This window comes from Bos indicus, chromosome 6, assembly GCF_029378745.1.
Source record: "Bos indicus isolate NIAB-ARS_2022 breed Sahiwal x Tharparkar chromosome 6, NIAB-ARS_B.indTharparkar_mat_pri_1.0, whole genome shotgun sequence".
Lineage (NCBI taxonomy): Eukaryota > Metazoa > Chordata > Mammalia > Artiodactyla > Bovidae > Bos > Bos indicus.
In genome coordinates this window covers 2,166,066-2,190,726 of record NC_091765.1, presented here as the reverse complement: position 1 = coordinate 2,190,726, position 24,661 = coordinate 2,166,066, and the positions used below count along the sequence as shown (strand labels likewise).

At 39.6% G+C, this 24,661-nt stretch overlaps 1 protein-coding gene across 1 annotated transcript in view; it reads left to right on the top strand.

Moving 5' to 3' along the window:
- Positions 1-21,092, top strand: part of TMA16 (translation machinery associated 16 homolog) — a 30,165-nt gene extending 9,073 nt beyond the window's left edge. Inside the window, exons 2-7 of the mRNA XM_019962184.2 lie at positions 3,771-3,883; positions 13,524-13,561; positions 14,752-14,836; positions 15,900-16,048; positions 19,142-19,184; positions 20,869-21,092. Of these exons, the coding sequence (XP_019817743.1) occupies positions 3,771-3,883; positions 13,524-13,561; positions 14,752-14,836; positions 15,900-16,048; positions 19,142-19,184; positions 20,869-21,049 (609 nt within the window). The 3' untranslated portion in view covers positions 21,050-21,092. The remainder of the gene's footprint in view (positions 1-3,770; positions 3,884-13,523; positions 13,562-14,751; positions 14,837-15,899; positions 16,049-19,141; positions 19,185-20,868) is intronic.
- The last annotated feature ends 3,569 nt before the right edge of the window (positions 21,093-24,661 follow it).

Here is a 24,661-nt window from a genome sequence, read left to right as displayed (position 1 = left end):
GTATTATATACTGTAAGCTTTCTCAGTTGTAGGCATGGCATTACTCCTCTACTTTTTAAAAAATATTTATGTGTATTTGTGTACCTTAAGTGTGTTTGGTGAAATGATCATTCTTTTAGGTTTCTAGTTATATTGGGCAGTTGAAATGACATTTCTTTTTCTAGTTGTACCTAGATTCTTTGATGGCTTTGATTGCCTTTTAGGAAAAGTTCTATTTTGTTATTTATGGTTTTTATAGAAATAGTTAAAGTGTATTGCCCCTGAAAACCTCTCTCTGTTGCTGTGTTTGAATAAACTGCTTTTGTGTTTTCTTTGTTAATCTCAAGTATGAATCCGAAGACTGGTCTATAATGAATTTTCTGAAGTGATCACTAAAGATTGTATGTAAGAGAGACTTTTAATACCAGTTTTCTTAAATAGAATATTTCTATGATGCCAGAAACTTTTCAGAAGTTTCTGTTGTTTAGAATAGTCTTTTATGCATATGAAAACAATACATTATTGCTGTATCTTTGAAAGTTAACTCTGATGCTTTTTGAAACAAAATACTAAGTTTGAATTGAAAATACAGCGTAAACATTTCCCTTCCAATATATAGAATGTTTCTGTACTATCTTATGAATTGTCAGATGTTTTCTAAAATAAATTTGAAGAATCTCTGACTAATGAAGATTGATTGCTTTTTAATTAAGAAGCATTTATTTTGAATAGAATGTAATTAATAGATTAATTTTTATTGATAGGCTGTTACTTCATTTTTCCTCTGTTGAAGCATTTTGTTGGGTTTTTTTTTTTTTGTAAAAAAAAGTTAATATATTAACATAGAATTGTTTTGAAATTTATTATTTTATGGTACATATTTCTCTGCCTTATTGTATATTTATAACCTGTCTTGAGGCAACCTTTTCATGAATAAATTATTATAAGGAATCATAGTCCACAGTTGAGTCAGAATGTAAGTTTGGTTTCTTTGTACTTTCTTTGAACTAAGTCTTAGAGGTTCTTTAAAATGAGGTCTTCTAAAGCTGTGTGGACATTTTGTACTCCGAGGGTTATCACATTATTTCTCGTTCTAAAGAAAGTTTTCAAATCTTTAAAGGAAATTTTCTGTAGACTTGGGCTTACTGCTAAAACAAGGTTACACAAGTCTGTAACTTCAGTTAAGTTTTACAGCTTCAGAGACTATCATTTTTTCTTGAGAATTTTGTGATCTTGTTCCATTTTTTGAAAGCACTTTATTTGTTGGAATATGTGAAATAAAAAATCTTTTCAAAGATATCTTTGCTTTATTTTTTTGGTTTTGCATCAGTTAACTCTTTAACAAGCTATCCCACAATTCACTGGCTTGAAACAACAGAATTTATTATCTCATAGTTCTTGTGAGTCACAGACCAGGCATACTTTATCTGGATCCTCTCCATCAAGGTTTCTCACAAGATTGCAGTCAAAGCATAACCTGAGGCTGTGGCTTCGTCTCAGGGCACAGCTTGGGGAGGGTCCACTTCCCAGCTCCCTCACATGGTTCTTGGTGGAGTTCAGCTCCTTGAGGACTCTTGGACCGAGGGCCTCAGTTCTTCACTCCCTGAGGGCTTCCCTCAGTCACTTGTCCCGCTGGCCTCTGTGTAGAGCAGCTCACCACAAGACAGCTAGTCTCCATCGGAGGGAGCCAGAGAGGGCAGAGTGGAATGGGCAGGACACAGCCAGAGTCCTTTTGTAATCTATCTCTGGACTGATACTTTATCACTTTCCCAAATGTTAGTCCACTGAAGTGAGCCACTAGGTCCTGCCCACACTCAAGGGGATGGACGCGCATCCGCCTCAGGAGGGGGTGGTCACTGGGGGCCGTCTTAGAGGCAGCCTGCCTTGAGTTCTGGAAGTTTTATTTGATCTGTGTTTGCTAGCTAACCCTCATGCACATGAGTTCCTGTTACACCTTCCTGCCTCCTCCCTCTACACGCGCAGAGAGACACGAAGAACGCACACACTCTGATGATGGTTTCGCACTATACTCCTGTACCCGTGACCAGCTTCTAGGGGCAGCCTGGGTTTCACACTTGGAGTTAATCTTCTCTAGTCATGTTTATCAAGAAGGCAATGGTAAATATTTATTGAACATTTAAGTTAATAATTGTTGAAGAAATGAATATGTATGTGAGGTGGTCATTTTGATTAATTCTACTTGGACAGTTTTATAAAGGAAGTGACTGAGCTGCATTTTATCAGAGGACAAATAAAGATTTTACAGGCAGAGGTAACAAGTACAGTCTCCAGAAGTTAAAAAAAAAAGACAGCATGGTATGTTCTGGGAATGGTGAGAAGTTAGTAAGAATGTGATGAAGAGTCTTTTGAGTGGGGTATAATGCTGGAGAGTAAGTCGGAGTAGTTTTTTTCTCGTGTTAAGGTTTTAGGGCCTAACCAAGTTAGTGAAGCCCTTCAGCGGGGAGAAGGGCTCTACTCATCAGTGTTCCAGACAGAGCCATTCCGTCCTTCCGATGGAAACCTCAAGGCCACCTTAATCATGGAAGAGTGTGAGGCTGCATTAATGCAGTGCCAGTAGCTTCGGAGAGAATATTCTAAAAATGTGACCTTTTTGAAGATTAGATATGTTAGATTCCCAGCTGTCCCCTAAAGAGCCTCTTGTTTTTCTATAATCATGTATTTTTTTCTGGGAATAAAGACTGTATTTACTAATCACTTATATAATTCTCCTTATATATAATAGAGAAGGAACATGCCTGTTGATTTTCTCTTCTGCCTCTCACTGGCTGGACTGAAGGCCTGGTGTTCCATCTGAGGACAGCATGCAGCAAAAAGGAGTGGGCCTCAGGGCTCCATGGAGCAGAGCCTCCAGCTCCTGCTTTCTGTGGGAGAGAGCTAACTTCATTGGGGTTAAGCCGCTGTTATTTTGGCTTTCTATTACAGGGAGCCAAACAAAGTTCCTGAGTAATTTAAGTCAGATATAAGATACAGAAGTATGTAGGAATAAAACAGTACTGAAATGCTAGACAGCTAGTTTAGAGGACCTGGTTAACTGGCCTAAGTCTTGAATAGGAAAATAATTTGTATCTTTTGGAATGGGCTGATTTGAGATGGCTTATATTATTCCCTCTGTTCTTATTTCCTGTGTATCCAGCTTTGATTTTGCTTTATTCACTGCCCGCTCTCTTCTACAGCTTCTACAGTCAGGCTCCTGTTAACATCTTGGGTTCCTTCTACCCTCTCTTAACTTTAACTTTGATCCAGATGTCCACCTGTGAGTCTCCTCACTATCTGTATTCTCTGTATCTGCTTTAAAGATGGAACAGTTGAAAACCTGGTTTATTGGCTCCGTGCCTTTATTTTCTTACATCACTGGAGCATAGTTCTGAATACAGTTAACTCCTGAGCAGTGCAGGGATTGGGGGCACCGACTCTCCGCTCAGTCAAAAATCTGCATGCAGTTTATAGTCAGCCCTCCATATATACAGTTCCTCCATAACCATAGATAATGTAGCACTGTAGTACTTACTGTGGGAAACAATCAATCTACGTTCAAGTGGACCCACACGTTCCATATCTGTGTTGTTCAGAGGTCAGCTGTATATCATTTCTGTTAGGACCATGGAAACAAAGACTGAGTCTGGCGTATCTCCTGATGTCTAGTGACATATTTCCAGCTCACACTATTTCTGTTATATTACTGTTTAAAATTTTTATTTCTAAAGAAAAATTTTTGACAGAAGTCATTTATGTATCTGACTATGTGTGTCATATACTTCTCTACATTTCAGCCTAAAGCACCAAAGGGAAAAAGTGTAGGACAGGAAAAAAAAGTCATCCATCCATATAGTAGAAAAGCAGCTCAAATTACAAGAAAGGCCCACAAACAAGAAAAAAAGGAAAAGTAAGTATCTTCATTATTTTATGTATTGGTAAAAAACCCTTTTATACAGTTATTCCTAATCAGTACTCCCTTTCTCTTCTTTTGATAAATATTCAAGTGTGTTCTGTGGACTAAGGTAAAACAGTGAACAAGGATTCAGCACTTAGAACTTAACCTACCAGGTTCGATGCAGGATACTGGATGCTTGGGGCTGGTGCACTGGGACAACCCAGAGGGATGGTATGGAGAGGGAGGAGGGAGGAGGGTCCAGGATGGGGAACACATGTATACCTGTGGTGGATTCATTTTGATATTTGGCAAAACTAATACAATTATATAAAGTTTAAAAATAAAATTTAAAAAAAATGCTCATCTCTTGCTGGTGTAAATGTAAAATGATACAACCACTTTCAGAAAGCATTTTGTAAATTTCTTAAAAGCATGCACTTACCACAAAATCTAGCCATTCTATTCCTGCATATTTTACCTAAAGGAAATGAATGCATATGTCCACACAAAAACTTGTAGCAAATATTCATAGTGGGTTTATTTGTAATACAAATGTAAAAGAACCCAAATGTCCACCAACATTCCATAGGTGAATGAATAAACAAATTTCTGGTATTATTAACGTAACAAATACTTTTCAGCATTAAAAACAAATAAGTGATTGATATATGAAACATCATGGATGAATCTTGAAATAAATATGCTGAGGAAAAGAAGTCATACAGAAGAAAATATATAATATATATGATTCCAGTTACATAAAAGTCTAGAAATTAATAACTATCTATAGTGACAGAAAGCGAATCAGTGGTGCCTGGAGTAGGGGGAGGAGCAGGAGGGAGAGATTACAGAAAGACATAAGAAAATTTGGGAGGTGACAGACATGTTCATGATCTTGACTACAGTGATGGTTTTACAAGAGTGTAAATATGTCAAAACACCAAATTGCGTACTTTTTGTACAATTTGATATATGTCAATTATACTTCAATAAAGCTGTAAAAAGAAAGAAAAAAAAAAAAGAACTTAACCTAAAACATACATAAATATAAATAGGTTGTGATGACGTCCATGAAGAAAAATTTAAAAAGCTTATGGAATAGAGAGTGAGGGAGAGATTCTGTTTTACATAGGATAGTCTTGGAAAGTGTCTCTGAAGACTTTACATTTGGCAGTGAGCCATGCAGACATTTATTAGGCATTTACGTGAAAGTACCTATTAGATGTCAAAGGTGAGATACAGAATGGGCTGTTGGATGTGCTGGCTCTGTTGCTCAGAGGATAGGTTATGGATATAGATGCAAATTTGGGAGCCATCAATATCTAGCTGATATTAGGAGTCCTGAGACTGGGTGAGATCACCTGACAAGTAAATGAAGACAGGAAAGAGAAGGACATCAAGGATTGAGTCCAGAGCCCCTCAGCCGTTTAGAGGTTGCAGAAAGGAGGAGGCTCCAACAAGTGAGACTTAGGAGGAAAAAAAAACGTGTTTCAAAGAGAAAATAGTGATCAGCCTATGTCATTTGTTACAAGATTAGGGCTGAGAATTGATTTAGTAATTTGATTTAGTAAAGCAGAGATCACTATATATTTTTTTCTTTAGTTGTTTCCTTAGTTTCCTCCAGAAATTTCCTCCAGAAATTTCAGCTAACATCTTAAAACAATCTAATTCAAATTAACATCAAGTTCATTTGAACAATATACCAAGAATTTGCTCCACTGTAACTCCATTCTGAGCCCCTTCTTTGTACTATTATTGTCAGATGTGTTTTGCATGCTGTCACTAAGTCATGTGCAACTCTTTGCAACCCCATGGATTATAGCCCACCAGGTTCCTTTGTCCATGGGATTTCCTAGGTAAGAATACTAGAGTGGGTTGCCATTTCCTCCTCAAGGGAATCTTCCCGACCCAGGTATGAAACCCACATCTCCTGCATTTGCAGGCAGATTCTTTACCACTGAGCCACCTAGGAAGCCCTACTGTCAGATAAGTTATGCCTTTATACATTGTAAGTTCATAAAACACAGTTTCATGATTATTGTTTTTATGCAGTTGTCTTAAGTTAGGACCAAAAAAGTGTTACAAATTAAAACACATTTATACTGTCTTTTTGGAGAAGGCAATGGCACCCCACTCCAGTACTCTTGCCTGGAAAATCCCATGGACGGAGGAGCCTGGTGGGCTGCAGTCCACGGGATCGCTAAGAGTCGGACACGACTGAGCGACTTCACTTTCTGAGCGACTTCACTTTCACTTTTCACTTTCATGCATTGGAGAAGGAAATGGCAACCCACTCCAGTGTTCTTGCCTAGAGAATCCCAGGGACGGGGGTATTTATCTGTGTGATTACCTTGTATCACTGGTGCTTCTTATTTTTTCATGTGAATTCAAATTAGTAACTGTTGTCCTTTTATTTCAGTCAGAAGAATTCCCTTTAGTGTTACTTGTAGGGAGAGTCTGAAAATGACAGATGCTCTCATTTTTATCTGAGAATGTCTTTAATTTTTCTGTAGGACTGTGCTTCATTTTGAAGTTTCAATATGTATGGAATTCTTGGTTCATAGTCTTCCTATTGAACACTTAAAATGTCACATCTTAGTCTTCAGGCCTTCAGTGTTCAGACAAGAAGTCAGCTGTTCATCTTATTGAGGGTCACTGTATGTGAGGAGTCACTTTTTTCCTGATGCTTTCAAGATACCCACTTTGTCTTTCAGTAGCTTTACTAGCGTATGGATATGCCTAGGTGTGGATCTCTGAGTTTATCCTACATGAAGTTTATTAAGCTTCTGGGGCATGTAGGTTAATGTTTTTCATCAACTTGGGAAGTTTGGAGCCGTTATTTTTTCAAATACCCTTTCTGTCCTGCCCCTCTCCTGTGACTCCTACATGCATATATTGGTATGCTTGATGGCATCCCCACAGATCTCTCAGACATCTTAATTTTTATTATTTGTTTTTGCTCAGAGTGGATAATTTCAACTGGCTTCTTATGTTTGCTTGTCTCTGTCTACAGGTCCAGCCCTCTGCACTTTCTCTGGTACAGTTTCTACTGTATGGTATTTTAAACTCCTGAGTATAGGCCATACTTTCTTGTTTCTTTGTGAGTCTCCTACTTTTGTGTTCAGAACTGAGCGTTTTAAATAATACAGGGTGATAACTGTTGTTACAGACATATTGATCAAAGCCCCCAATTAAAGGAACAGCCTTTAGCTTTTCCTTCCTTAATCTTGTTTTAACAGCTGCTATTTGTCAATCACAGCTTCCGCTTCTGTGACCTTGCTTGCTCACCTTGCTTGCTTGGGCTGCCTGGGGAAGGGAGGGATCTGAGCTGTTTTAGCGAGAAGTTTATGGTGTATAAAAAATACCCAAAACAAAGCTGGGGCGCTCAGCCATTGGAGGCAACTCCGCACAGCCCACACAGGGCTGTGTAACTCTGCTATTCTGTGTCTTCAAGTGCTGTTGGTCTCTTTCCGACACCACGGTTTCCATAACAGTCCCATCCCCACGGTCATTTAGGTTTGCTGCTGTTGCTGTTTGTTTTGTGACTTTCCTGAACTAATCTTGTAAAAGCCTGTTTGTTGTGTGCAGTGTTTGCAGTTTCTGCTCAATTAGTGGTCAGCTAATGTTTGGACAGGGGTTTCTTTAATTGCTTTTGATAATAAGTCAGCCTTTGTTGAGGGGCTGTGTAGGTCTGTTGGACATACTTTCAGTACTCCAGGAGGCAGTTTGTATAGACTTCATTTAGTGTTTGCACAAAGCCTCAGGATTATCCAGAAATGAGAGAGTAGGATCTTCTCGGGTCTTTCTTTGGCATGAAAACAGTCCTGAATGTACACCTGGCATTCTAGATTCCTAGGAATATGTTGCAGCGAGCATTTCAGAGCCCTGTATTGAACTTCCATTCCTTAGGTTTTGCTTTTAAATTGTTTGGGTCAGCCTTTTGTTAGTCTGTGCTAGTGACTGCTAGGAGGATGGCTTTTACAGCTATCCTGAGTTGCTTACACATTGGTTTATAAGACTACTGCAGAGCTGGGAAGAGGGGGATGGGATAAAACACCACAGAGCTTGCTGTTCTTACTGAGATGGAGTCATTTTTCTTCAGTAAATGCTCCTTTGATTATTGCATGCCTTTGGTTAATTTTTATACTTCTGAAAAAGTTGATTTTGACAAGTTTTGTCAGTGCTTTCTATAGATTTTTGTAAGTTCTTGTTCTGCCATTCTGAAAATAGCTCAATATTCTTGATGTGAAGGAATTCATAAGAAAGTTTTCTTTATCGGAAAATGAAACGTGTATGCTGCCTCTTCTTTTCTCCCCTTCTTGACTGAAGCAACTTAGCAGCGGCAGTTTGGTGAATGCTAAATACATTAGCATAGTAGCTGATAAAAACCAGCTGTTTTATTGTTACATTCCTTGCCCAAGACCAGTTGGGTTAGCAGTTTCAAGTTATTTGGCTAGAAGTTTTCTTGAAAAGAATAGTCAAATGCTATGATAATATAGTCAAATTTTCTTTCCTCTTTGTAATGGTGGGTCTTTGTTTTGTACATTAAAGATTATTATAATGATATTGCTTTAAGATGGTAATTTTTTAATATCAGTTATTTTTGTATCACTTTCATGAATTTTTTTTCTGTATTTTTTTGACATGATTTACTACTTACGTGATTTTGCTATCACCTATACCAGTATTTCACTAACTTTAGTGTACATGAGATACACCCCTAAAGTGTATTAAAACAGTTTTGAGGGCTGTACCACTAGAGGTTTCCTGATACAGGGCTTCCCTTATAGCTCAGTTGGTGAAGAATCTGCCTGCAATGCAGTTGACTCCAGTCAGGAAGATCCACTGGAGAAGGGATGGGCTACCCACTCCAGTGTTCTTGGGCTTCCCTTTTCAGAGGGAGTCAGAGGAAGAAGGGTGACCAGGATGGAAGACAGTGTTTGTACTGTCATTTTCAGATGACATCTGTGCACTGTTTTGGTTTTTAGAAGTGAGCCATTAGGTCCAGCCACCCTCAGGGAGGACAGGGGTGTGAATATCAAAACAGCAGGAATCTACACTGGGGACCCTCTTAGGTTTTACCACATCCTGCCTAACACAGATCCTTGATTTTATAAGGAAGAAAGATAGCCAGCAGCTGGAGGAGTCTTTGTACTACTTCCTAAGATTTATTTTTAGGGAGGTAGGGGAAGATTGGGGTGGATATATTGTTAGGGTGCAATGCCCTTGACCAGAGGTAGAGGGTACAGACACGAGCTGCTGGGTTCATCAGATGGACTCTGAATACCTGAAGATATTGAAGGCATGAACAGTGGTGTAGAGTAGGAAGGAGTCAGACACTATTTATCTTCAGCATTTGAATGCTCTGATTTAGGACTATATGAAATACCTCTTCTGTTCCTATTAAAGAAATTAGTGCAGTTTGAGGACTAGTGCATTTCAAGTGATGCTAAATTTATAGGCAGGAAGTAGTTATTATTCTATATCATTTTGTATCATTTGTTTTATGAATTCTCAGCATAGCAACATGTTGGTACTGTATATTCTCAAATTTTGTCCCATAAAGTAGGTAGCAAAGAACTATAGATATCAAATGAAAATAATTTCACTTAACAAACATAATGGGTAAGAATCTAGGTAACAACTTGGAGAATTTAGTCTCAAATCTCTCTCTTTCATTCCAGCTTCAATCCCCTGTAGTTCAAGCCCTCAGTGTATTCATTCAGATCCATAGCAAACTTGACTTCTAACTAGACTCCTCCCTCTAGGCTTATTTGAAAGGAATGAATTCTTCTCAGAGTCATTCTCAGCTTTATTATGTAGTGTTCTGTACTTCTTTCTAAAAATCATCTTTGAGGTTTAAATAGCATTTGACAAAATAGACATAACTTAAGCGTACAGCATTTGAGTTTTGACAATACATGGTGTAACCCCGTGATCAGTATGCTGGAGTGTGTTTTCATCCTCCCCCAAATCTTCCCAGTTAGGTCTCAGCCCTCCTCCCCTAGCCTTGGGCACCTGTTGTTTTGTTTTTTAATAGATGATATCTATCTTTCCTAGCATTTCTTGTAAATGGAATCATACTGTATATAGTTTTTTGTGCCATTCTTTTTTTATTTAGCATGAAATTTATCCACGTTATTGAATATATTAGTTGTCTTCCATTGGGGAAGAAGCCAATACTTAGGCTATCTGATGGGAAGAGCCGACTCATTGGAAAAGACCCTGGTGCTGGGAAAGATTGAGGGCAAAAGAAGAAGTGGACGGCAGAGGATGAGGTGGTTGGATGGCATTACCGACTTGATGGACATGAATTTGAGCAAGCTCTGAAAGCTGGCTGAGGAAAGGGAAGCCTGGCATGCTCCTGTCCGTGAGGTTACAAAGTCAGACACGACTCGGTCACGAACAACAAGTTGTCTTTCTCTTTCATTACTGAGTAGTATTTCATTGTATGGATATGTAGGTTTTTATCCATTTACCTGTTGATAGTCATTTGGATCATTTATATTTTTTGGCTTTTCTCAGGGTCGGCAAGCTGAGTGACCATCCATCCATTTTTATAAAAGCAGTTTGTTTTACTGAAAGGCAGCTCTGTCTGTTCCTTTCATGTTGTGGCTGTGATGGCAGAAATGAGTAGTTATGACAGACCAGCCACATGGTCCTCAAAGCCTTACTTGTTACTGGTGAACGCTTAAGTGAACATGATCAACCCTGCTGCTGCATACAGATAAAATTGCCATAAACGTGTACAGGTATTTTCGTGGTCATAAACATTTTTCTTTCAGTTCTTAGAACTGGAATTGCTGGGCTATGTTGTAGACATGGGCTTCTCAGATGGTGCTAGTGGTAAAGAATCTGCCTGCCAGTGCAGGAGACATAAGAGACTCAAATTCGATCCCTGGGTCAGGAAGATCCCCTGGAGGAGGGCATGGCAACCCCTTCCATATTCTTGCCTAGAGAATCCCATGGACAGGGGAGCCTGGAGAACTGCAATCCATAGGGTCGCAAAGAGTCTGACGTGACTGAAGCAGCTTAGCAGGCACACACATGCACAGCAGATGTATGTTTAAGTAAATAAGAAATTGAGTTTTTAAAAAAACTTGTTGAAAAGAATAAAGTCATGAAGGAGGTGTAATGTTTAAGTATGTATAATAATAAAATTACCTTATCTGAAGTGGTAATGCCATTTTATTTTTTTCCACGATTGATGTATAAGAGTTGGGCTTCCCAGGTGGTGCTAATGGTAATCTGCCTGCCAGTGCCAGAGACACAAGAGTTGCTGGTTCAACCTCTGGGTCTGGAAGATCCTCTGGAGGAGGAAATGGCAACCCACTCCAGAATTCTTGGCTGGGAAATCCCATGGACAGAGAAGCTTGGCTGGCTACAGTCCATGGGGTTGCAAAGAGTTGGACATGACTGAAGGGACTTAGCCTCCGTTTCCTCTCAGACATGTATTATCATTTTTAAAACAGATTTGAGCCAATCTAGTGAGTGTACAGTAATGTGTCAGTGTGGTTTTAATTTGTATTTCTTTGACTAATTATATATTTTTATGTGTTTATTGTTTGCTTTTATGTCTCTGATTTGATGAAAAATCTGTTAAAATTTTTACCTTTTGATTTTGAGTTGTTTGTCCACTGTTAAGTAGTAAGAACTATTTATATATTCTTAACGCAAGTCTTTTGTATGTTATTTGTATTGTGAATATTTTCTCCCATTCTGTGACTGAAATATTTTTGTTAAAAAGGCTTCATTTTATTTCTCTGATTTTCTAGTTGTTTAAAGTGGGAGGGTAAATCTGATATGCTTTACTAGTGCAGGGACAGTGAATTTTTTTTTCCTTCATTGCTGTATTCCTAGTTGATAGCATTAAGCATCGAAAAAAAAACTAGTGAAAGGTTATTGCTGAGCCATGAAAGACGCTGGGATTCTTGGCCTCCAGAGGAGAGGAATTCAACCTGGGGCCATTGACAAGGCTTGACCGCTCAGAGCTTTTGTGTATTAAAGTTTTATTAAAGTATAAAAGAGATAGAGAAAGCTTCTGACATACACATCAAAAGGGGGCAGAAAGGGTGCCCCCCCTACTAGTCTTTAGCAGTAAGTTATATACCTATTAGCAGGCAGCTAATTAATTAGAGGAAGGAAATGTCTCGGAACTCAGAGAGTGGCACCAGGCCCCTCACCTACAACATGCATTTTGAGATAACATTGACACAAGGTGCATCATCCCGGGCCATAAAACAATTGACATGAATCTTGAAGAAAGGCAGGTTTCCAAGCAAATATGTACTCCCATTAACATAGCTTAAGAGAACATTGGCGAGAGTAAAGCATACTGGTTTGTTAAGTAAAACATACTGGTTTGTCAAATCCCTTCTGAGTCTTAGTTGGAACCAACTTGAAGAAAGAGTCTAAGGTAAATACATAGTTCATTAACATAGCTTCGGAGAAGGCAAATGGCACCCCACTCCAGTATTCTTGCCTGGAGAATCCCATGGACGGAGGAGCCTGGTAGGCTACAGTCCATGGGGTTGCGAAGAGTCGGACACGACTGAGCGACTTCACTTTGACTTTTCACTTTCATGCATTGGAGAAGTAAATGGCAACCCACTCCAGTGTTCTTGCCTGGAGAATCCCAGGGACAGAGGAGCCTGTTGGGCTGCCGTCTATGGGGTTGCACGGAGTCAGACACAACTGACGCGACCTAGCAGCAGTAACATAGCTTAAGAATAACATTTCCATGAGAAAAACACATTGGTTAGCTCAAGGGCTGAGAAAAGTTCAGGTGGAACCAGATGTCATCATGGCAACACAGAATTTTAAAGGAAATCTCCTTTTAATTTTGTATAGAGGAGGAAAAAAAATCTGACAATTGTAGTTTGTTTCCTACTGACGTTTAAGAGAGAGAGAAAAAACTTCTGACGGTTGCAGCCTATTTACTCCATTTGGAGATCCTAGCCTTCTGGCATGTTACCCTCTCACTAGCGTCCCTCTTTTCTGAATGGAAAAGAGTTTTTTCTTTTCTTTTCTTGTCCTCCTGTGGGATCTTAGTTCTCTGACCAGGGAACAACCCATGCCCCCTGAGATGGAAGTTCAGACTGTTAACCACTGGACTGCCAGGGAAGTCTCTGAATGGATTAGAATTCAAAATAGCAACAGTAGGAGGCACATGATCATGTAGGCCATTTTTTTAGAGTAAATGAGTTCTTTTTCTTTGTTATAATTTGTATCAAATTTATGAAAAGTAAACATTTTGTTTTATTCCTGTTGAAGTTTAAAAGATGACAGTGATATATTTTGGTCTTGATGGCAGCACTGTTTTCTAGAAAGTCCTAGATACTCTTCTGTGCACAAGCATTATGTATATTACAGAATTCAGACAAGCTTTCCTTTGTGTTTTCAAAACCAGTTTGTTTTATAGGTATCCTTTAGTCACTGCAAAGCAGAAAAAAATTTCTAGTAACATTTTGTGATTTAAAAGAGAAGCATGGTGTCAGTGTTTCTTCTTTAAGAAAGTTAATTTCATATGCATAAAAGTTATCTTTGAAAGGTTCTTAAGGTTCTTTGGGTAGTTTTTCTTTTTGGGGTTTTTTTCAGATTTTTAAAACTTGTTTTGGAAGTTTTCTAACACACATGCACGTTTTCTCCCAAGATTGAAGAATGAAAAGGCATTGCGTCTCAACCTTATTGGTAAGTGGATTTACTTGTTTGAAGTTCTTCCCTTACCTATTTTCTCTTGACTCTGTTAGTGAAATACTATTTTTATCTCTACTAGATAAAAGTGATTTTGCCAGATTAAGTGAATTTTCTCTACCAGACTTGATTAAAATAAAGTCAGTCATTAAACTGTTAGAACAGTGTTAATATCTAGGTCAGTTTTCTAGAAGTTTTTAGTATCTACCTTTATCCATCCCTCTTTCTCTCCAGTTTAATTCTAGCTTCCTGACCATTAGAATTATGAAGGGTTTTGGGAACAGCAATTCATGCTTAATGATGTGAATATATCCTCAGTCTGTATCTCAGTGTCACAGTCTTTTTATGTGTGTGTGTGGGTGTGTGATCAGATTTATTATTGGTAAGGTTATCTGATAAGTCTGAGATTTCGTGAGTGGCTACTAGGCTTTGTAACTAAAATGAAAGATATTCAAACCATTAACTCTACTGCCTTATCAGGCAGCAGAATAGTATTTGTAAATGGTTTATCAGTAATCCTGGATAGGGCCATTTCTTGATTTGTAATACTGAGAAATCTTACTGAAAGTGGCACCCCTGTGGTCTGATTGACTCATAAGCATGAAGTCTGCTAGCTTTTTGATAATAGATGTCAGTCATTCTTTGTCATATACAGCAGATCTTGTATGCTTAGTGTATTTATTGACTTTGAGGCCCTGAACAGGTTACTTAACCTTTCTCTTCTAAATGGAGATAATAATAACCCTCATAGGATTGTAAAAGTCAAGACCTGTGCCTATACGTAGCGCCCACTGCTTAATGAAAGTTTAGCACACACCGTCCTCTTCATTAATCTAATCAAACTCTCTTTTTTTTATTTCAGACAAGTTCTATCCTTTGCTTTATAAATACTTGGAACTTCATGTTCTTTTAAAGTATTCTTTATTTTAAAAAAATGTTTTTTATCCTTACTGGATAAGAAATATATACAGAAAAGCATCCTTCCTACCTTTGTCACTTCCCCAAATTAAAATGTGACAGTTCAGTTTCTGACAGGCTGGTTTAGTTAGCTTTGAGCCCACACAAAACTTTAACTTTGAAATAAATGTTGATACTGTTTTAAACACATTGATGTTGAAAATTATAATGAATACCTCTGCTTAAATAATGACTTATGTTTTAAACTGTTTTGGTACTTGTTGTTATAGGTGAAAAACTGCAGTGGTTTCAAAATCATCTTGATCCCAAAAAAGTAGGATATTCAAAAAGAGATGCTTGTGAATTAATTGAAAGGTAAACACTGGGCATGTTAATGAGCAAAGGGTCAGTAAGAGGAATTCCCCAACTTGGTTCTGCAGATTCAGAGTTCTGTTCTGGATTTATAGACAAGCAGATAGACTTTGTTATAAAGACTTTGGGTTGGTATACTAGCTTAGTCATTTTAGAAGGCTCATCACCTTTCTGAGCCTCAGAATGGCAGGTAACCCAGTTTCTTGACTTCCTTGAGAAATGACACCAAAACTCACATCTGCAGATGGAGGTTAGCAGATGGAGGTGAGGTAGTTTGAAGAGCGTCTAGGCAGAGAGAACAAGGTCTGAAAGGCCTGGGGATGGGAGCAGCCTATTTAGTGATCTGCCAGACATTTAATATCACTGAGATAATAGGTTCCGGGAGGGAATTGTGACAGTTTGAATAAACAACCAACACATAAAGGATCTCAAATATCAGTGTAAGAGTTTGGACTTTACCCAAGGACAGTGGGAGTCACAGGAGACTTTGAATAGCAAGTAGCTGCAATGCTCACATTTAAACTTTTGAGAGTGAGGAAAATGGATGAGGGGGCAGACTGTTAAGAGGCTGATGAAGCCGTCCAGGCAAGAGGTGGTGGCGGGAGCAATGTGGTAAAGAGAAATGGAAATGTCTAGAGAGTTTAAGGAGGTAAAAGTCTCAATCTTCAGTGAAAATTTAAATGTGGCATAAAGGGGAGAGAGAGGAGTCAGGGTGACCCAGTCTTCATCTGTGTGAATGGGGTGGGGGCCAGGGCAGAGGTGGAGCGGGTTCGGAAGGGACCAGGGGCAGGGCGGAGGGTGCGTTAAGGCGTCACCTGTCAGCCAGATGGAGACGCCCAGGATGTGTTGGAGCGTGAGGACCTGGAGTTGACACTGTAATGGCAGGCTTTCATTTGTTCACAGAAGATTTGAGAGTGGTTGAGTTACCAAGAGAAGGTCTGAAAACTTGAAGGAATCCAGAGGAATGTGAAAACTTGAGAAGGACAGGCAGTGGCTGGGGATTATGTTTTAAATGAAGTAATATAAGCCAAACAGATTTTGTAAGTCAGACCATGTTGTTTTTCAGGTATTTGAATCGATTCAGCAGCGAGCTGGAGCAGATTGAGTTGCGGAACAGCTTCAAGGACAGGCAGGGCCGGAGGCACTGCTCTCGGGAGGCGGCCATCAGGCAGACCCTGGAGCGGGAGCAGCGGCAGTACCAGGCCCACGGCCTCGGTGCGTTCCGTGCGGCTTCCTGCTGTCTTGTCTCTGTAACTTACCCTGTTTATTTAGTTCACTTTGATTTTCCTTTTCTTTCTTTTTGAATGTTTGGAATTTTTTAATTCATTCTTTTTTTCTCCTACTTTCTGAAAACTGTCAATTCTGACAGTGACATTTTTCTACTATGATAGTAATGTTTTCCTCTCCCTTCAGGCACGTGCTTAACCTGCTTTGGTCTAGGGTTATTACTTGCCTGTCTCCAGTCACATCAGGTTTCTTTAGAGTAGGTACTGTGTCCTCTTGCCTCTGTAATTTTTGTAGTAAAGAGCTATACTTGTTGCAGCCATTCTTGAGAAATTACAGAAATCAAATTTTCTTTCTTAGCACTGTAGCATTTCTTATAGTTGGTGAACACAAGTGTGTTGTTCGTTTAGCACCATTGTCTGAAGAAAAGTGCTTAGGAGGAGAGGAGAGGGCACTTGCAAGGGCTTGCAAAGCCCGCCAGCAGAGAACGACCCAAAGGCTGTACATGGCCTACAAGTAGTGTTTGATTGGCATATGAATTGTCAGTATAACAAGATCTGCTGATTTCACATGAAAAATGTAGATTTCTGGATGCCCATTAAACATATGGTCTGACAGCATTGTTTGCTAGAGCAGAACAGCAGCCATCGCTTTTAGACTCAGCATTCTGTGGTTCCAGACCTCCCTTCGTTCACGTTCCCTGCCTAGTCCCTGTAGGCACTCATGTGTGGATTTGCCTGGAGAGTACAGTAAATGAAATGTTTAATAGGAAAATTAGTTTTTTTTAGCTTTAATAATAACAGTAGGAGCCTGAAGGCATTATCCTGCGACTCCTTCTGTGTAGGTCCCAGCCCTGGCAATAGCGGTACTTGGTCCAGGAAAGCCTGGGCGGCCCCGCAAAGGCAATTCTCCCCTCAGGCCAAACCTCCCTGGTGGTTTCTCACTATGACTGCAGGGTGCACTTCAGCAACACACAGCAGGGAGTGTTGAAAAACACAAAATTTAGTGCTTGCAGGTCCTGGAGGGTACAGGACATGCCTGAGGGGCTCACAGTGAGGGCTCCAGTAGAGAAAGAGGAGGAAAGCAGGGACGGGGGTCCTGCCATTGTAAGTGTCTTAGGTTGAATGCCCCGGGCTTCAGGGGCTCCCTCTTCATGAAGATGCCAGAAAGGAGAGTGGGTTCGCTCAAGTGACCAGTCCCCTGAGGTGTTCTGACTGGGTGGGGCAGCCTGGTTTCTGACCTAGTTGTTCTCTGCAGCTGTGTCAGAAGCTGGCAGTAGGTTCATTGAGTTGGATGTCTTTGCAGTCAGAAGGTTAACTTCAGGCACTTATACCTTCAGTAACACTAGGAACCCTGAGTAGATAAGAAATGTTTTTTTACTGGAAAAACAACAACAGAATAGCTTTAAAACAGGTTAGATCTCTACTTAGACCCTTGCAGCTTACTAAATGACAGCACAAGTTACTTCCTACCTACTCCCCAGCCTTGTTACTTTGCATTTAAAAATAGAGATGGATTGCACACCTCCCCTTCCCAGGTTGTTTAAAAGCCAAACAAGACTGCATGTAACGTGTAGGGATTGAGGGAGAGCTTCAGCCAGTCCTGTGTCCTTTTCACTTAAATTTGTCTGTGCTTATAGTCTCTGTTTCTTCATCTTCCATTTTCTCTGGAACCCCTTAAGTTAGGCTTTTGTAGCCACCACCCACCCCAGTGTTCTTGCCTGGAGAATCCCAGGGACGTGGGAGCCTGGTGGACTGCCATCTATGGGATTGCACAGAGTTGGACACGACTGACGTGACTTAGCAGCCACCACTCAAAGTCCTCGTTGCTGATGAACAGTTTAAGTTGTTAAGACAGATGGTAGCTCTGCTGGGTACCAACTCTCATAGTCAACTTCTGTGCAGCCTTTGACACAGATGATCCCTTCATTTTTTGGTCACATTTTATATTTGAGGTAGTAGCCCCTGTCCTTCCCCAGTTTTCCTCCCAGTTCACTGGCCATAATGTCAGTTTCCTAAGTTGAATCCTTCTCATAGCCTCATGAACTAAATAATTGGCCCAGATATTTGTCCTTGGGCCTCTTGTCTTTCCAGTTTATACCAGGTCCTGCATTTATCTCATTTAATCCTGTGCTTTTAAATACCATCTAAATGTCATAACTTCCAAATTTATGTTGTCAATCCTAACTTGTCCCTAGAACTCCAGACTTGCATTATCAAACTTGAGTTTCTTAAAATCTCTTCTTGAATGTCTTCTAGACAGCTCCAATTTGGCATATCCCAAAACAAAGTCCAGCTTTTCTCCTAAAACTGGCTACTCTTGTAAGATCCATATTTCATTCAGTGACATCACCACTTGCCCATCATTCTGCAGACATTTCACATCCCACATCCAGCTCATCAGCCAGATACACTTGGAGTCTGATGACTTGCACTGTTGCTCTGCTCTCCTGTAGCTCACCCATCTCTCAGCTCTGCCCTTGTCATGCCCTCCCAGGTGGCTCTGTGCTCAGTCTCTTCGACCTGTAGCCGCCAGGTTGAGTAGCAGTAACTGACAGCACATCCCAGGTCAGACATCCTCCTAGGGGTGGAGCCAGTGCTAAATCTCAGACCTGTGCTTCTGGTTGTGCCTCAGCCCAGGGAATGTGGTGACACAAGTCTACAAGAGTCTAGAAACATGGGCAAAATTGTCAGAGATGCTGTCAGTAAGATTCAGTGAAGACCACATACTAACATCTCTCTGTCTTGCCCCTGTTTGGTATACCCATTCCTCACTCACATTCGTATTTTCTGAAGCTGTTGTAAAGGTCAAACGTTTTTATTGTAATTTGTTTCATTTTATACATTCTATTTTAGAATACATTATTTAATAGTGTCTTTTCTTTTTTAATCACCTTCTTAAACTAAGTCCTTTATACTTCTGAAACTTCTTTTCATTGTAGCTTTGTAATCATGCTTTGAAAGTTTATTTTGCTTTGGGCATTCTTCTGTCAGTTATTTCTTTTTCTTCCTGAGATAATAAAGGAAGGAACTATAAATACTGTAATAAGAAGACTTTACCTAATAAATATATTTTCTTTTCCAGAGATTCCAGACATTTTAAATGCAGATAATCTGAAAACGTTTCGGTGAGTTTGTTGCATTTTTTTCTTTGTTAAAGCTGCATGTAAAGTACTTGATAGATAACCTTTCTTCCCTTCTGAGTATTCAGGGATTCTTTTTCACCTCTCTTTCATCAGATAAGTAAGAATTTTCCTAAGTTGCATTTGCTAGAAATGCCTGAAATGATAGTGACCTAGTGCTTTTGTTTTTCAAAATACTTCAAAATTCTTCAATATAGTATTTAAAAGAACATGATGTCACTGTTCCTCTCTGTTATTTAAAAAAAAAAAAAAAAAACAAACAGTCAGCAGCAGACTTGATGGCTCAGAAACCCATTCCCAGACTGTTTGCAGCACTTCCTTCTGGAAAAGTTGGTTGGTGGGAAGGGAATCATGAAGAACCAGGTGACCAGTGATCTCTCTAATAACTCTGTGACCAGAGAGACCAGTGAGTAGGATTTCCAGTTTTTAGTTTTCAAACATAAATTATTTTTCTTTAGAAAATAATTTTTATTAATCACTTTGGCCTTAGGTAGGTCATGTTGTTCAGCCTGAAATTTTAATTGAAATTAGATAAATTAAGTCCATGTTATTTGAAACCCTTAAGCTTATTTTATATTATTATACTTCTGAATTTATAGAAAATATTTAATATTCATAAAACCTCAGCTCATAAAATTTACCAGTCGTATTTAAGAAGTGGTTCACTTTTTTAACTCATGTACGTGTAGTTATAAGTACATGGAGCGTAAGATTTTTTTTAGATGTTAATTTTTTTGCCTGTAATATTAAGTAGTCAGATATATAAGTATTCTCTTTATTCATTAAAACGGTAGATTCTGTCTCCTCCAAAGGAAGCCAAAAATGAGAAGAAATTAGCATAGACTGTTAGTATTTTTATCTAGCTTGAGTTCAGTTCTCAAAACAGTCTTCATTTTGCTCCCAAAGTAGCTGAACATAGGATTGTCACAGAAATGCTGAGGTTGAGAAACTGGAAGTTTTCTGTTATAAGAATTGTTTGGTTGCTGAAACTTAATTGTGACTTACCATTGTGTGTGAAGAGAAAAACCTTTTCTGACTGTGCATTTTGGAGATTTTCCAGTATGGTATATATAGTTCCTGCTTTTGAGATTTCTTGATACTGTATGTCCTGACAGAGGGAAGTGTTGAGGTTAGGGATCATAAAAGAAAGGAACAGCCTCCTTGTAACTTCTACCTAATGTTTTCCTGCATTGTTTTGAAAGTCTTGAATATGTGAAATTCCCTGGGCAGTTAACTGCTATTATAGATTAATGGGGCTTCCCTGGTGGTTCAGATGGTAAAGAATCTGCTTGTAGTGCTGGAGACCTGGGTTCGATCCATGAGTCAGGAAGATCCCCTGGAGAAGGAAATGGCTACCCACTCCAGTATTCTGGGCTAGGAAATCCCATGGACAGAGGAACTTGGCCGGCTACAGTCCATGGGGTCGCAAAGTGTCAGACGTGAGTGAGCAACTATAGCATACTATAGATTAATGAGAAAGTGCAGTAAGTATGGAACATGCAAACCTCAGTTTTGGGGACATTTTTTTTTTTTTCCCTGATGGATTTATATTGTTTCCGTCTAGTACATTGGAGTCTGCTGTAAATTTATAAACTTTTTTTTTGCATAGTTTTGAATATTGACTTCATTCCCCACTTCACCAACTCTCTGCATTCTCTCTTTTGTCTAGGGAATGGGATTTTGATCTGAAGAAATTGCCAAACATTAAAATGAGAAAAGTCTGTGCTAGTGATGCAGTGCCCAAGAAGTGTAAGAAGAAAGCTGTGACAACTATAGATGGAGATTTAGGGGAATTGGAACTGAAAGATGAGTCCAGTGACACAGATGAGGAAATGACTGCGGTGGCTTAAGTGTCTTTGCTTGAGTTGAAAATAAATAATTTGATAACTTGAAGTTATACTTGAATTGATTATGGTAAATAGTTGTCTCAACACATGAATTTCCTGTTTTATCTTACTCTTATATTTTCAGTTTCAAAAACAGTGTGGCAATTTTTCTTAAAAATGAATGTTGCTTTTCATTTACTTTAAGTTATTAGCATAGATAGAAGTACTCTGCAGAATCCATTTAATTTGAATTTCTAGGTCTGGGAGACCAATATGAATGAGGACCCAAATGTTACAATTTTTTTTTATAACATGTTTACTTAGAATCACCTAATATCACATTTTGGGGCATAGGCAGTAGCTATTTTGCTAGAAGGTTAATGTGGGTACTTCTTGAGTAAGCAGTGATGACAGCAAAACTGCCTTTTAGCAGTGTTTTTCACTGTTCTTCCTCTTACACATCAAACCTGTTTTCTTTCCTTATAAAATAGGGAAAATGTGATACAGAATTTATATACACTTATGGATTGTACATTGCTGTTATTTATTATCTTTGACCCAGAGTTAGGTAAATGGTTAAAGAAGAGCCACCAACTTGTTGTTATGTGGATCTCCTGTTATCTAGATAAAGGGGATAAATGATTTCAGGTTGGCTAATTTTGTTTGTATATTATTTTTTACTTTCTCATTGTGAAAAGTATTAGGTTTTATTTGTGGAAACAGAACTAAAGATTAGAGAACTAGTTATTTCAGTTGTCTTATTTCTTCTTCTGAGAGAGGTTAAATTGAGATGTAACTCAGTGTTTCCAGCATCATGGAAAACATGACTGTGGTAGAATGTTCTTAACAGAACTTGTTAAATGCAAGTTTCTTCTGGCCTGTTTTCTGAAGAGTGCAGTGAAAGTGCATTTTCAAGGGAAAAAAATTCTGTATGAGGTAACCAGGTATCAACTGTCTTGTTAACAGCTTTTTTACTTCAGAAGGTTAAAAATAAAACTTATAATTTTACATAAGGTTCTTATTATTTAATGTTTGGTGATTTAACTAATGCTGACTTGCTTTGGCTTTAAGTAATCCATGCAGAAGTATGGTTTTATGGTTATATAGTAAGCTCTTATGGAGAAGGCAATGGCACCTCACTCCAGTACTCTTGCCTGGGAAATCCCATGGATGGAGGAGCCTGGTGGGCTGCAGTCCATGCAGTCGCTAAAAGTCGGACATGACTGAGCAACTTCACTTTGACTTTTTACTTTCACGCATTGTAGAAGGAAATGGCAACCCACTCCAGTGTTCTTGCCTGGAGAATCCCAGGGACGGGGGAGCCTGGTGGGCTGCTGTCTATGGGGTCACATAGAGTCAGACACAACTGAAGCGACTTAGCAGCAGCAGCAGTAAGTTCTTATCTCTTTGGTCATTGGAAAATTTCCTTCTTGGGGGAAGGGAGTTCATTTTTTGTTTCAAAACGACTACAAAAACTGAGTCATAAATTACAGTAAAGAGAATAAAAACTACTTTATCCAGTCTGGTATTTAAAAAGCATTACTGTTGATGCTTATAAAGAAATACTGTCTTATTTCACAAGAATAACTTGTGAAAATGGCAGAACATTCTCCTCCAACATTTATTTCTAGTTTTCCTATGCTATCAAAGCAGAAAATATAACAGGCTGTACTGCTTGGAACCAGAACAGATAAGTGCTTGTTGAGTGAATTTATGACCATAATTGTTATGTCACTCCTGGCTAGACCTTAGTAACCTAAGAGATCATGTGTCCTTAGAGTAATGCTCCTAAATGGTCCCCTGAACCATTGTCTGTGGAACATGTTCTTTCTTTCTTCAGTGATGCTTGTCCCGTCCCCTTTTCTGTCAGTGTTAAACCTTTGAGAGAAAGCTTCTCTAGTCCACGGACATGGAACCGAGGAAAAGTAACACTTTGTTGGCACTTCTTCGTAAACTTGGGGTGGACAGATAATAAATGGCAGATAGTAAATATTTTAGATATTGCAGGCCAAATGTAGTGTCTGTTGCATATACTTATGTATGTATGTCATGGCTGTACCCAGATAGGCCACAGGCTAGGTTTGGCCTGCTTGCCAGAGTTGGCCAATCCCTGGTCTAAATCAGCAAGCTGAACTGCACGGACTTGGGCTTATGATACATTTCTAAACTCAGCTACTAACTGCTGTCTGTAGCTGCTATTCCTAATACATGGCTGCTTCCTTGCCTTGCAGACATTGGTCTCTCTCTGGGACTCTGTTCACCTTAAATAGCGTTTTCTACTCTTGTAGTCCTTATGCTTCAGGACAGAAGATTAAATGGGTGTCCTCTTTGGCATGTTTTTTTGATAGGGTGTGATTTTATTCTTGATCCCAAAATAATTTTAGGTTCACATTAAAATCAAGAGGAAAGTAAGAGATTTCCCATGTACTCCCTAGCCCCACATGCATAGCCTCTGCCTTACCAACATCCACCACCAGATGGTACACGTGTTATAACTAATGAACCTACATTGACATCCAGCATGTTTGGAATGAAATCCACATTCTGCACCATGGCCAGACTAAACAACCACCATGGCTAGAGAGGCCTGAGGTGCTCTGATTGCCGCCGTCCTCTCCACATGCCCTGGGCTGGCCTCGTTTCAGACGCACTGTCTGCCTGTCCTCCCCTAGGGTGGCCAAGCCATGTCCCAGGTGGGGACAGCTTGGTGCTGGCCCCCTGATGACCGTGTGTGTCCTCTGAGGCCAGGCTGGCTCATGGCGTTCCTGAGCCTCAGAAGAGTGCTGTGTGGTCTTCTTGAACAGGAGGGCGTGGGGTACTGTGCGGAGCTCCCACAGGGCACTACATGTTTGCCCCCTTATTTTCCACTGTGAGACTCCCTTCTCAGTCCGCTGTGGCTGCAGGCTGTGAAACGGCTTTGCTGCACCATGGTCCTGGCTTCTCGGCAACAGGGTGCCCCCGCCTTATGCAGTGTTACTGCATCATGTGCCCCTTTTCTTCCTGTGCCTTCCCTTTGGGGCAAGACTCCCGAGGAGCTGGCACCTCTGTTCATCTTTCCTTGGGTACTTCTGTAAGGGGTGAACTGTCTTAAACTCTAGCACAGACTTGTTTCCCCCCTGGCTGGATCTTGCTGCCGTGTCTTGTTCAGGACTCTGCTTCCTGCCCTGCCATTTCCCTGGGTTAAGGAGCCTACCCCATCCTTGCTGCCCTTGGTATCTCTGTCACAGCTCCCGGTTTAGGTCACTAGCTAAACACACAGTGACAATGATTTATGATCTAGGTTTGTTTGTTGTAATTTGGGAGGCTGAGAAGACAAATGCACATGTTCAGTTTGGACAGAAGAATGAACGCATCCAATTAGACCCTGAATTCAGGCTTAAAAGTTGGAGCTTCAGGGGGGATGTTTTCTTCACTGATCACTAACCCTCTTAGGTTTGAATTAGAGTCCCTCTTTTAGTTTTTATTACCTCTGGGTAGGAAAATACTGTTACATTCTTTTGTATATCCAAGCCTTATTCATCAGAGAATCTTTTTCTGGATTACATTCTGATTTTTCTTAATTTTTTTTTCTTTAAAACAGTTTGAAAGTCTGTGTAGATTATTTTCATTGATTTTCTCTTATTAATGCACCTATTT